General features: G+C 40.6%; 1 protein-coding gene across 2 annotated transcripts in view; it reads right to left on the bottom strand.

Moving 5' to 3' along the window:
• PGM5 (phosphoglucomutase 5) overlaps positions 1 to 13,913 on the bottom strand; it is a 180,145-nt gene extending 166,232 nt beyond the window's left edge. Inside the window, exons 1-2 of one of the 2 annotated variants that reach the window (XM_050761744.1) lie at positions 13,878 to 13,913; positions 13,084 to 13,398 (exon numbers count right to left, since the gene is read on the bottom strand). In XM_050761744.1, the coding sequence (XP_050617701.1) occupies positions 13,084 to 13,344 (261 nt within the window). In that variant the 5' untranslated portion in view covers positions 13,345 to 13,398; positions 13,878 to 13,913. The other variant, XM_050761745.1, reaches the window with a different exon arrangement.
• Between the last annotated feature and the right edge of the window lie 159 nt (positions 13,914 to 14,072).

Raw genomic sequence — 14,072 nt, 5'->3', positions numbered from 1 at the left:
ACTTCTTTCCTAAATTAGTTTTAGTATGAGTTCAGTTTCTAATTAGCTCAAATTAAAGTCCTAGAGAGCAGCGAGGTAATATTTAAACACTCAACCTAAAATCTCAGAGTAGGTGCATAATTTTGACTCTCAGTGAGTTTTTCCTGTGACATAACACTCGTAAAAGCAGGATTGCTTTCATGTGTGAACTCTCTTAAATCAGACTTACCCTTTGTGATTCTCTTTTAGCTTTAAATGTCATTTAAGAAAAAATAAAGAAAAGAAAATTAAGCATGACGTTCTCCAGTACCTCTGCTCACTGTGTTATAATCCCTATCACTCCCCAAGTGAATTGGAGAGAGTGAAGACACAACGAACAGAAACTTCCTTGATGCTTCACAGAGGAAGTGTTCTCCAGGACCACACAGCCTCCACCATGTCCATCTGTAAGTGCTGTTGCAAGCCATACACAGAAAGATGCTTGTTTCCTGTCTTGTCGGTTAAAAACAGAAACAAAACACTGGAAGAAACCCCAAAGCCAAGCTGCCATGGGTTGCAGAGTGCCAGCCCTTAAGTAGTGTTGTCCATAGGTAAACAGGAGACAGATAAGGGCAATTTCAAGAAATAACAAACTCAAGGCGTGAATGTGGTTATTCAAACATCAAGGGACTTCTTCATTTGCATTTGGATAATTGTGCAGTTATATGATTTGTTACATGGAGACCAGCTGGAAGTAAGAGAGCTCATCCTCAACTTCCTGTACCTATGGAAGTCTTTACACACATGCTGGAGAGAGATGAGAGTTCATTAGCATCAAAACAACGTGGATTTCACAATCAATTCCTAATATCTGAACAAATACAGAAAAGTCACAGGCATCTAGAAGTGCAGCCCAAGTTCTGTTCTTCAATCGGCCCACCCATTTCTCAAGATTTCATTGAGAAGATCAAGAAATCTAATCTTCCTTGGATGCAAAATGGAGGTGGTAAAAATTGGAAGTATGTCCTTCCTGGTAATTAGGCAATTTCAGTACGTAGGAAGTACTCTGAAATCTTTAAGGTAACAAGAAAGGGTCCCACTTGTTGCCATTTTATGAGGTGACCATCCCAGCTGGATCCCAGGATAAGAACTGCAAGTGTCCATTGGGTCTACCTGGGTCTGAGTCAAGAAAGCAGAGTACCCTGAAGTAAGCTGAGATTTTGGGGTTCAATGGGAAAGAACGTAAGAATTGACTTTGCCACCTACTGCCTGAGTGACTTTGAGCAAGATCTCAAATCCCTATGTATCTCGGTTTTGTTATCTAAAAGATCACGTGATGGAGGATGCAAGGAAGTAACACAGGCAAGACCCAGTTTACAGTGTCTAGTACCTAACAGACTCTTGACATGTTTCACTTGCCCTTGAGTCAATCTTTCCATGTCACTGAATATTCTTCCACAACATGATTTTAATGGATATAGTCTTCCATTATTTAAATGTACCATTACTGACCAATATAAAAATGTTCTTTTACCTCAAATTGTTATATATAAAACAAAAACATGTTTAAGGACTAAACCCACACTGTGGTATAAATTAAACTGGATGTAGGCCAGGCATGGTGAGTCACACCTATAGTCCCAACACTTTGGGAGACCAAGATAGGAGGATGGCTTGAAGCCAGGAGCTCAAGAGCAGCCTGGGCAACATGGCAAGACCTCATCTCTACAAAAAATAAGAAAAATTAGCCAGCCATGGTGGCGTGCACCTGTAGTCCCAGCTTCTTGGGAGGCTGAGGTGGGAGGATCCATTGAGCCGAGGAATTTAAGGCTGCAGTGAGCTAGGATAACCACCACACTCCAGCCTGAATGACAGAACAAGAACCTGTTTCAAAAAAAAAAAAAAAAAAACCTAAAAACTAAAATCTGGATGTAGTTTGCCAATAACTAAACAGCAAATTAATTGTAATATGCTTACATATAAATGATGTATTTATTCTTTAATCATAAACCTGCTCACTAAGAAGCTGCTGAAGTCCATGGTAGTGACAGGTACATGTCTGCATCCTTGTCCTGACCTGCATCTTCTTTGATTGTCCCCATCTGTGTCTCCAACTGGCACTGCCGAACTGGCCTGCTACCTGATCAATGTTGTTGAGCTCACTGCACAAAGCTGTTCTTAAAAGGTAGATTTCTGCCTGGAATAGTCATATACCACTTAAATTCCTTACTCCTGATCCATCCAGCTCAGCACAAGTTCTATTTATTGCCATAGAAACATAGGTCATTTGGAAACACCTCCTTCATTTCTATGGAATGTTCAAACATTTCTGACATTTTGGACTCTGTTCTAGCCTCTTGTTAAATATATCCAGAAAAGAGACAAAGCTTTATGGAGAGGTTATGTGCACACATATGCTATAGAATAAACTATCTAAATGCTTAAAAATACTTTCCATCTGGCACCGCACCTTAATAGGTAGACAGAAATTATGTATGTGTCTATCTACCTATATAGGTACACATAAATACATATCCCCAAAACAGAAACTCATTCTCTTATTTATATATAGGTAGAATATAGGTGAATATACATATACCTTTATAGGTAGAACAAAAAAAAACCCTCAGCCTCTTTAGGGCCATGCATTTTCTCTGAGTAATTGTCACAATTAATTAAAATACATTTGTATACATCTTTAGATAAATTCCATCAGACCAGTTTCTGTCCGGTTGGAAAATAATAACTGCCTATTTACTAAGTGCCCCTGCCCCCATACTACGTTCCAGTGAACTAAAGACCTCTGGCAATCATAGATTTACAACTCAGCAAGATTAAACAATTTACTGTTATTTATGACAGCCAAGCTGGATCTTCTGTATTATATTCCACATTAGCATCTATCACTTTACATTTGGGAGATCCTGTCCAAAAAACGATTATGCCTCCTAACCAAACATTCAGCAGGGCTGCAGGAACAGGCCCCCTGACAAACATCCTGCCAAAGTACTTTAAAGCACCGTGAGCTCCTGCAGCTGTGCATTTTCAGACGACTCAGCAGATTAGCGTGGAGTCTCTTAGCCTCTGCTTGGTCTGTTCCTTTCAGTAATCTCTCACATGGCCCAGTTCATTCGGTTTGAAAATCCTCATGAAATGAGCAGATTAAGATCTGGCTTCAGTAGGGGGCCATGGGTTGGGCATGGAGGGGAGAGCCTGAGCCTCAGAAAGGTTTCAGATGGAAAAGCATGGCACTGACTCAGCTCATGCTTAACAGGAAATAATGCACAGACCACACCAAAAAAGTCCTTTATGTTGTGTGAAAGTCTACGCTGAAGCAGCTGCTGCCACTTCATGTACTGTGATAGAGTGCGCATGTGTGTGTTTGTGTGTGCATGAGTGTGAGTACGCACACAAATGTGTGCTGGGACGGGGAGGAGATCACACGTTCAGCAGTCATCACCTCAGCCTTAGCTAGCAGCATGGAGAAATGCCAAAAGTCAAGAGGAAGCTGCACCAAAGCAACTGTGATCACCACATCAGCAGGCGCCTTCTGGTTAGTAAAGCTACTGGGACTAAAACACACACACAAACTCATCCTTCTTTTATTTTAATCAGAGTAAAATATTTTTATAATAATTGTATTATATGAGTAAATAAAATAATTCATAATGCTGTAACCCATTATCACATTCAATCCTCCCAACAACCCTAGAAGATACACAGACAAGTATTATTACTTTCCCTATTTTTATAAATGAGGAAATAAACCCCAGGAGGTGACTTCCCCACAGTCATGTAAGTTGCAAACAATAGTATCATGATTCAAATCCAAAACTTCTCCTTTTGTCTTCATTATTGTTTTAATTTTGAAGGTAATGCAAATGCACATATGATCTTTTAAATCCAGAGATGTATATGGGATAGGAAAAGGGACTCTCCTTCCCCATCCTACACTCCCTCCACCCAAGCGATACCCACTGTTGACTGGAGTATGTTTTTCTAATCCTATTTTCTATGCCTACATAATATAGAGAAAAGCAGGATTACATTACACACAATATTCCAGTCATTGCTCTTTTTCACCAACAAGCTATCATTCACATCTTTTTCATACTACATATAAATTTATATCCTTTATTTTAGTGGTGTATATTATGTGGTTGTGTCATAAATTATGTACCTGTTCTCTGTTGAACATATAGATTTTTTTTCTGAGTTCTTCCTTAGCAAAATGCTGCAGTGAGTACCCTTGTACACAGAAGTTTGTACATTTATTCTAGAAAAATCTACAATATACTTTCTTAGATTAAGAGATTCCTGGGTTATTAAGACAACTACTCTATTAATTTAGATATATACTTCCAAATTGCCTGGCCAAAAAGTTGTGGCAATTTAACTTCTATAAACAGTATACAAACATGACAATTTTCCAACACCTACACCAACTCTGGGTAATTTCACCCTTTTTTACAAGTTGATGGATTGTTTTAATTTATATTTCTCTGGTTATTAATAGGGTTGGCCACCTGTTCATGTATTGGTATTGATGATATTTGTATTGAATTGTTTGATTTTTCTTGATTTGGAAAACCTTTTTACGTCATAGATATTAAATATTTGTTGTAAAACTCTCCTTCCAGTATTTTGTATGTGTTTTGTCAAGTAGAATAAATTCTTGTCCTCTGATTTCAGATTCCTTTCTCTTTCCATTAAAAATCCCTAAATGTAAAACTGGATATTGATAGCTAAAAACCAGGATGTTTACTAGAGAAAAACAATACAAAGGCAATAATTAAATATATTTATACAAAATACCTACTAGTCTAAACTTCAAAAGAGAAAGTAAAACTCAAATGCTTCCATGACTTCAGACTAAGAAAAAGAACTTTTGAGGTTGAATGTTCCTGAAACTTTTCTTTTCATACAACTACAGACATGACTCCAAAAGTTGATGTCACTAAAAATGTAAGATATGAAAGATATTTGAAGACTCAGAGAAGGTGGATTTTCATTTTAACGAGTCACATATATATTCTAGATATCCTCTTATTTGTAACTAAGAGAGTCAAATCAGATGAAAGAATCTAAAAATGTCCCTTTGACTGTGGTAAGTAGAAGTAGTGGAGGTGTATTGGCCAAACCTTGAGTGTTTGTGAATTAACTCTTAAGGCTATAGGCTGACACAGGCCATTGAAGCCCTAGCTTTTTATCTTTAATTTTAAAATCCCTGAACAATTTATACTAATTTTTCTTGTCCATTATTTCCAAATAATCTTGTTTAAATGCTATTACAGTGCTTGTTCATGTTACTGTTGTCTAACAGAAGGGTATCCGGGGCCTTAAAACTGAGAGAGTTAGGATTAATGACTCCAATACCTATGCTTGGACTTCTCCAAAAGTGGGTTCCAACTTCTTGTCCTCAAGTCCGTATAGAAACTAGCAAACTTCCAGAGTTCACAAAAGGCTCAAAGAGAACAGATGTTTTATAGAAAATTCTTAGAGCAAGTTTCACACATAATGTTGCTGATGTGTGTCTGCCTTTTCAATAAACATCACTATGCTTTATCACAAGATTTAATAAAGCAGCTTAGTTAAAAATGCCATCTGGGTCTCTGGACACATTAAACAAAGCTTAAAATAACCACTCCAGCAACTGGGAGGACCCAGCTGTTCTCACAACCTCTCCCACTCCTTCTACTTCCCCATAAAAAGAGTGAATGAAGACCACAGACTAAAAGCATCCAGAATGAACCGACACAAACAGGGAGATAGGTGGAGCCAAGGGCTCTAGTAAGTTTGCTGTTGTTCACATAATAGATTTGCTAATTCCACAACTTCGGGATGGGGATTCAGAAAGGGAAGCAGAAAGAGGTAAGAGAGAATCATGGAAGGGCTCATTCAAGTTTTCTAATGTATCACAAACCTGTTCTCTCCCTAATGTCTGGACTATAGTAGCCCATTCCACTCACCTATTCTGTAGTGAAGTCCAGTAGAAAATACAAAGCAATCACCACCCAGTTCTTTCTCCCTTCTAGAGATGAGATGTTAGCCACCCAATCCCAGACTCTCAGATCCATTCCAGGAAAGAAGCCCTAGGTATTGAAGCATAGGTTTTCCTCCCTCCTTTCTTCTACCCTTCCTCCTTCTCTCCCTCCCCGAGCCACCACCACATCCCACTTTGCTCCACTTCCAAATCTTTGTTGCTTCGTTTGGGGGCCACGCCAAGATTTGTTCCCCAGATAGTTCTAGTAAACGCCAAACCAAGTATATTCTCATTCTTTAGAGCAACGAGCTTTTCATGGCCAACTGGAATCAAATACAACCTGCACAAACATCTATCCAGAGGACAATCCAAGGCTCCGACTGAGCCAGCCTTCTGCATACCACTGTATTTCAACTTCCTATTCACAAGACACTGAGACATTCTTGAATTCTGTAAGGTGCACTGCATGTTAATACATTGCTGCTCATCATGTGGCCAATATAGGGCATGACTAGTCAACAAATTTTCTCTTGGCTAAAACTTGCAACAAAACTGTAAGTTGTTTACCAAGGGGCCCACTACAGGTTATATTCAATACATACAGTCAAATCATAATTATCTGAGGTATATTCAGTTGATCATACGCCTTTATATTTCAGTAAAAGTTCTTTACATTTCCCAGTGCTACGATGTTACAAAATGCTTTCATGTGCAGTGCTTCATCTGATTCCCAGGATAATTAAATGATGCTGTCATACCTGATTTTTAGATGAGGAAATAAGTGGTTTCTGGGTATTTCAAGAGGCTAACGCATCTGCCCTCCAACTTGTATGTGTAAACCAAAAACAAAATTCCAAGGCCCTTCAACCATCTGAATGGACTTTGACTCTTTTGTTCAATATATGGCAGAGCTAGGAAAAGAAGGTGAGTCTTCCAGCTGCTGATACAGGGTTTTTCTGCCATACTCCATTACCTCCAAGGCTAAAATCAAAAGGCGGTGTGGTTATCACAAGAAAAAAATCAGGTTTGGATTTCCCAAATGTGTATGTAGTGTTTGGTGATTTATGTTAATTTAACCTATTGTTCTTTTGGGTTGTAACAGTCAGACTCCATTTTTGAAAACAAAACAGAATCGATTTTAAATGCTAAATTCTTGATCATTGCTGTCTCGTATGGTAGCTACTAACCACTTATGGTTATTTGCATTTCTATTTTAATTAATTAAGTAAAATGCAAAATTCAGTTCTTCAGTTGCTCTAGCCACATTTCAAGTGTTCAGTAGTCACATATGGCTAGTGGCTGGGACAATGCAGATTATAGAACAGTTTCATCATCAGAGAAACATCTATTGAACAGTGGTATTACATAATGTCATCTCCAGAGAAAGAAGACTTGTAGAAAAGGTCAGAAATAACTGGGCGCAGTGGCTCACAGCTGTAATCCCAGCATTTTGAGAGGCTGAGGCAGGCAGATCCCTTGAGGTCAGGAGTTCAAGACCAGCCTGGCAACATGGTGAAACCCCGTCTCTAGGAAAAATACAAAAAATTAGCTGGGTGTGATGGTGCACGCCTGTAACCCCAGCTACTCAGGAGGCTGAGGTGAGAGAATCGCTGGAACCCAGGAGGTGGAGGTTGCAGTGAGCCAAGATCGTGCCACTGCACTCCAGCCTGGGTAACAGAGCAAGACTCCATCTCAAAAAAAAAAAAAAAAAGAAAGAAAGAAAAGAAAATGTCAGAAACATCTTGAGGCAGGTCCAATATTGAAGGTGATTTAAGAATAAGAAAGAAGAAGAGAACAAAGAAGAGGAAAAGAAGTTGCCTTAGGTGTACCCAGCCAGAAAAGGACAAAGGCATTCCTGTGGTCATTGTGTTGTATTTTAGCTCTTAAACTTTTTAAGAGATTAGAATAATTTGATACATAGAAGATCTAAACCGCTGAAGAGGCTCTGAAGCAGATAAAAATAGAAAGAAAATAAAAAACTAATTAGTTACCAATTAAGCTTAACCACAATTCATTTAAACTATACTATTTACTTTTTACATGATTGGTTTTTCTCTTGCTCTATAGTATGACATAGTTTATATTTTTAAAGGGGAATTAAAATATTTCTGGAAATTTTTAAATGTAAGTTCACATAGCCACATAAAAACTGCAGAAACAGATAAAAACTATCTTCTCATTTATTCCCTAATCCATTCAAATTAAATATAAAAATCCAAGCATCCACAGTGGTATTTAAAAAAGCAAAAGTGAGACAAAACAAAATTCCTTTGTCACCTGTGGAGGTGGTTAACTCACTAAATCTTCACTCCAAACACCAGTAATTTTGAAAAGACAGAAATAAACATATGCTCTGCCTTTCCAGAAGGAACTATGTTTCAGGGTAGCCAAATAACCCAGTTGTGAAGAAAATGGTCTGCTTATAGAAAAACGCCAGCTAAAACATGTAGATAGAATTAGAGAATTAGAAATTCACCATTTTTAAACCTTAATGAAATAATCATCTCAAGCAAGGATGATTAATAAATGCTAAAACAATCAAGTAGATATTGATACAGAATATAACTGAATATACACAGTACAAAGTTCATGTCACAGACTACTGATTTGACCCAAGGGGGAATATAATGGAGGAGACAGGCAGTAACCACCCTAACCTTGTGATCATCTCAGCATCACTAATGATGGGATATAAATATACATTATTGCCTATGAAATATTCTTTAAAAAAAGAAGTTGAACCTGAATCTAACTAAACCTTGCAATGGGTTGAACATGTATGTCTTCCCAAAATTAATGTGTTGAAATCCTAACCCCAAAGGTACTGGTATTAGAAGATGGGGCCTTTAGGAGGTCATTAGGTCATAAGGACAGAACCCTCATGATTAGAATTAGTGCCCTTATAAAAGAGGCCCCAGAGAGCTAGTCTCTCCCACTATGTGAGGGCCCAGCAAGAAGGTCAATCTATGAACCAGAAAGTTGGTCCTATCCAGATACCAAAACTGCAGGTGCCTTGATCTTGAACTTGCTAGTCTCTAGAACTGTGAGAAATAAATTTCTGTTGTTTGTAAGTCATCCAGTTTTTGGTATTTTGTTATATCAGGACTAAAAGCCTTTAGAACTAACTTCCAGTTAACCAGAAAAACAGAAAACAGAGTGAAAAGTTAAATGACACCATAAAAAGCAACCAGAAAATTCCAGAAAGGGAAATATTTTACAGGACAACTGACTAGTTTTTCAACAAGTCAATTTCATTAAATAAATACATAAACAAAGAGTGAGGGTACTTTCTAGGTTAAAAAAGTATTGAGCTAAATAATCAAATGCAATGTGTGTCCCTTGATTAGAAGAAACTAATTTGAACAAACCAGCCACAAAAGATATTTCAGGGAGACCAAGCTGGAAGGATCACTTGAGGCCAGAAGTTTGAGACCAGCCTGGGCAACATAGTGAGACCTCCATCTCTACAAAAACAATAAATTAGCCGGGCGTGGTGGTGTGCACCTATAGTCCTAGCTACTCAGGAGGCTGAGGCAGGCAGATCGCTTGAGCCCAGGAGTCTGAGGCTGCAATGAGCTATGATTGTGTCACTGCACTTCAGGCGGTGTGAAACAGCAAGACTTTGTCTCAAAAACTAAAAGGACATTTCATAATAACTGAGGCAATCTGAATGTGGACTGGGTAACAAATGATACAAAAAAACGATTTTTTATTTTGTTTGAAAAGATGATATTGTAACTATATAGGAAAATGTTCTTATTTTTTAGAAATCTGTACTAAGGAATTTAGGGGCAAAATGTGATTTTCTTCAATATATTTTCAAAGACAAGCAAAAAATAATCATGACACAAATATAGCAAAATGTTTACAATCTATGTTCTATTTTTGTCTATGAGTGCCATTAATCTCATCTCTCTGCTTTTCTGAAAGTTTGAAAATTTCAGTTTTATAAATTTTTTTACATTCCATAATTTTATAATAAATTTTTTAAAGTTTGAAGCAAATCAACAACTATAGCTTCAAAAATATCCTAAGCCACAATAAATACTGAACAGGGTATATTCCTGCCACTTTCTAAAAAAGTTGGCCCAGGAAGGAGTATGAGAGCTGCCATAGCTCTCCCAAGGCTCATTATTCTCCATCACTCCTCGGGAAATCCCAAAATAAATTTTTTAAAAAATTGTTTAAATTTATGTTTTTTGATTCTACAACTTTATAATAAAATAATTTAATAATGTTTTAATTGTATATTTTAATTTATAAAAATTGTTATACATGTTTATGTTTGAAATGTCTATTTCAAACTTTATGAGATATTAAAATATAAGTAATATAGTTTGTCATTTTAGAAATTCCATGTTTTTCTTCTCTTCCAGCAATTACATAATCAAAGAGTAACTATAGTTTTTCATAGAACATTGTTTTGTAGGCTAGGCATGGTGGTTCATGACACTTTAGGAGGACAAGGCAGGCAGATCTCTTAAGATCAGAAGTTTGAGACTAGACTGGGCAACACAGAGAAACCCTATCAGTAGTAAAAACACAAAAATCAGCTGTGCGTGGTAGCGTGCACCTGTAGCCCCAGCTACTCAGGCGGCTGAGGTGGGAAGATCACCTGAACCTGGGGAGGTCAAGGCTACAGTGAACCAAGACTGTGCCATTGCACTCCAGCCTGGGCAACAAAATGAGACCCTGTCTCAAAAAAAATAATGAAATTTAATTAAAAAAAAGAAAATTGCTTTGTAAAATTAACTTTTTCAATCAAAACCAAGATTTTTCAGATACAAAGAATGCAGCCCACTGGTCAGATTTGTCAGTTCAAAGAGAATAAATTCTAGTTTTATATTTTTCTAGCCTGTTTATGACTATCCAATAGGATATCAAAAAAGACCAAAGCATTTGGAATACAAGTTCAGTACTCCTGAGTCTAACTCAACGTGCCAAATCAGGAGACAAGCACATTCTTATCAATTTTCAATCATTCAAGACCAATTTTGCTTATAATTATCCATTTATTTTAGACCATCTTTCTCCTGAAGCCAGCCTTAGGGCTATTCATTTCACTTTAGCATAAGACCCCCAGAAGGAAAACAAAATGAGGAAAAGATTGGTTAAAATTGGCTGTTTGAAATTCTGAAACATGTCCACCATTCCCTTCGCCTATGCCCACCCCTCTTAGAAGTAGTACTTTCAGACTATTTAAGACTCGATGCTTCTATGTGGATTTTAATTTGTCATCTGTCCTTTATAACAGCTAGTAGGTTAAATTTGACTCTATTTTAAGCATAAGTGACCTATGCTAATTATCTGCTAAAATAAATTTCACTCTTAGAGTTAATAAAGTGTGTTTGTCATAGAAGACCCATTGAAGTAAGAAACTGAGGAGTCCTTATGGTAAAGTGGGCCAAGAAATAAGACATAAATTTGCCCATGCAAATCAACAACTGTAGCTTCAAAAATATCCTGACACACAAGTATTGTTCAGGCCATGTTTCTCTCACTCCCTAAAAAAATTGGCCGGGGAAGGAGTATGAGAGCTCCCGTAGTTCTCCCAAGGCTCATTATTCTCCATCACTCCATGGGAACAGCCTTGTCAGAAAAGAGTGAAAGACCGTTTGTCAACCTCTCTTCAACTCCCTGATTCTAGCCAACCTTCCTCAATCCCAAGTGAGCAGCCAGAGAGAAATACAAACCCCGTATCTCCAGCATCATTGTCTGCTGGAGTCAAAAATCACAATTCCACCACCCACTCCAACACCACTGGCCCTGTTTCTCCCAATTGTTTTTTATTATGTTTTTTAAAAAATCCTCTTTCCCCATCCCTGAGACACTGAGGAGGGGAAATTATAGTAGATAAATATGAAGCATGGAGATCCTTTAAAAATGTTTTTAATAATAAACGAGAAAATGAAAAGAAGAGGGTTGGAAGGAAGGAGAAAATTCAAATGCCAGGGAATTGTTCAGTTTTGCTTTTAAATATGTTAACACTCATTTATACATCTGCAAGAGACTTTCCATTAAAGAAAAATTCTGTGAGTGTGGGTCTGGTAGCATGAATAAGGATGAAATTACTTTTTTAGACAACGTTTTCCACAGATAATTCAGAGACCCCTGAAATTAGGTATCCCTCTTGTAGATGTCCTTGAGATGCTGCCGGACTTGGCAAAGAGGAAACTGGGATATGGGGCTATACCAAAAGGTGCTTCTAGTTATAGGACAGTGAGGAAAGGGGCAGTGGGAGAAAAATCCGAAGTCTGAGAATCTGGATTGCAAAAGAAGACTACCGAGGTCGTGGGAGAAGGGAGAGGAAACAAGGATGAAAACCGAAAGAGGAAGAGGCATGAAATGTTGTCAAATGCCAAAAGGCATTTGGAGAGAAGTTGGGAATTGCATTAAGAAAACCACTGCAAATCTCATTTCAGACCATTTAGAGATATGCCTCCTGGGAACTGCGAGCTCAGGCTGTTTAACATCAAACAAATTGATCCACTCCATCCCTACCGTAATTAAATAAATCATTCATTCAATAATTCCACCGGGTTAAAGAACCAAAATATTAAAAACCTTCAGGGCCCACTCTTGCCAAATATGTCAGGGATCGTGTGTGTGTGTGCATGTGTGTGTTCTGTGACACCACTACTGTTAAATAAGCAGAGCTAAGACTTAGGGGATTGGGAGATTATTGCAAAAAGGGCATGGGCCAGGGGGATTTTGTTGGGAGCCTGCGAAAGAAGATTGTGTGGGGACGGTGGGCAGCGAACGTGTTGGGAACAATATGGAAAACCCGGAATTGCCTTGGAAATGACAGGGCCGGGCAAGACAATGTCCGAAAGAAAAATGAGCAGGTGCGGGATGTGGCCAGAGTCGGAGAAGAGTCCGGGGCGCCCGGAGTGGCTCCAGGAACGACGGAGACCCCTCAAGGTTTTTGGGGGCGGTGGGTACTAATAGAACCCGGTGTCCGGGATGCGCCAGGGAGGCTGCGAGTGCGGCGGGGGTGGGGCGCTGGAGGGTGAAGAAGCCGGAGTGAGGTAGTGGAGCCGGGCGGGGGCCTCCCAGCTGGGCCCGGAGGCAGTGGGGGGACATAGGCTAGGAGAGCGCATGGCGGCGGCGAGGCGGGAAGCGAGGGGCATCCGGTCACTCACCCCGTTGGCCGCGGCCATCTGCACCACGATCTCGATGGCCGTCCTGCTAAAGTACCTGCCGTCGCTGCCCACCACCATGGTGCAGCCCTGGCGGTCGCGCAGGTCGATGGACGACAGCACGCTCTGGATGAAGTTGGGCAGGTAGTTGCGCTGGCCCTCGAAGAGGCCGGTGGGTCGCCGCAGACCCCCGCCGCCGGTCGGCCGCTGGTCCTCGTAGGGCGCGGTGGGCACCGTGAGCACCGGGATGGGGCTCCCCTCCATGGCGCCTCCTGGCCGGTCTTGCTGCGGCTCCCTGAGCCCGAGGGAATCTGCAGCCTGCCGGGGAGCCCCCACCAGCCTGGCTGCGTGCCGGGACTCCGCCTCGCGCCCGGGCCCCCTCCCCAGCAGGTCTGCGCCCTGCGCCCTGCACCCGCCCGCCGGGGGACCGCCCGCCCCTCCTTTCCGCGAGGCCGCTCACTGACTCCCTCAGCAGAGTTTGCTTCTGGCTTCCTATAAAATCTTCTCCCGCCCACCTTCTCTGCTGCCAGACCGCCCGAGGTGTTCTCAGTTTCTTCCCAAGTTGGACTCACTTTTGGGGTGTCCCAAAAGCCCGATTCCAGGGCCTGCTAGCCCGACCCCAGTGACGCCTCCACCCGCGCCTGGCCCCAGCCTTCCCCCACGATCGCCGCCCTCCGGGGCACACCCTCCGCCAGAAAACAGCCGGCGGGAAGGCGAGACTTTGGGCAGAGTCAGGGTTCCTCTCGCGCGCCCGGCCCCTCTCCAGGTCTCCCTAGGAGTGCGCAGCCTATACGCACCAGTTTCTCTTCAGAACAAGGACAGGGAGGGAGTTGGGAGGGGGCTGAAACCTTTTGCCATCAGCAAACAGCCCCAGCCAAAAATAACCCTGGAAAGGCGAGCTGAGAATGGTTATCTCCTGCCAGCGCTGAAATCGGAGGCTGGGCGCTGCGTGTGGTGTGTGTGTGTGTGTGTGTGTGTACCCTCCCACCGCG

The sequence above is a fragment of the Macaca thibetana genome, chromosome 15, assembly GCF_024542745.1.
Source record: "Macaca thibetana thibetana isolate TM-01 chromosome 15, ASM2454274v1, whole genome shotgun sequence".
Classification (NCBI taxonomy): domain Eukaryota; kingdom Metazoa; phylum Chordata; class Mammalia; order Primates; family Cercopithecidae; genus Macaca; species Macaca thibetana.
This window is presented reverse-complemented; position numbering and strand designations above follow the sequence as displayed.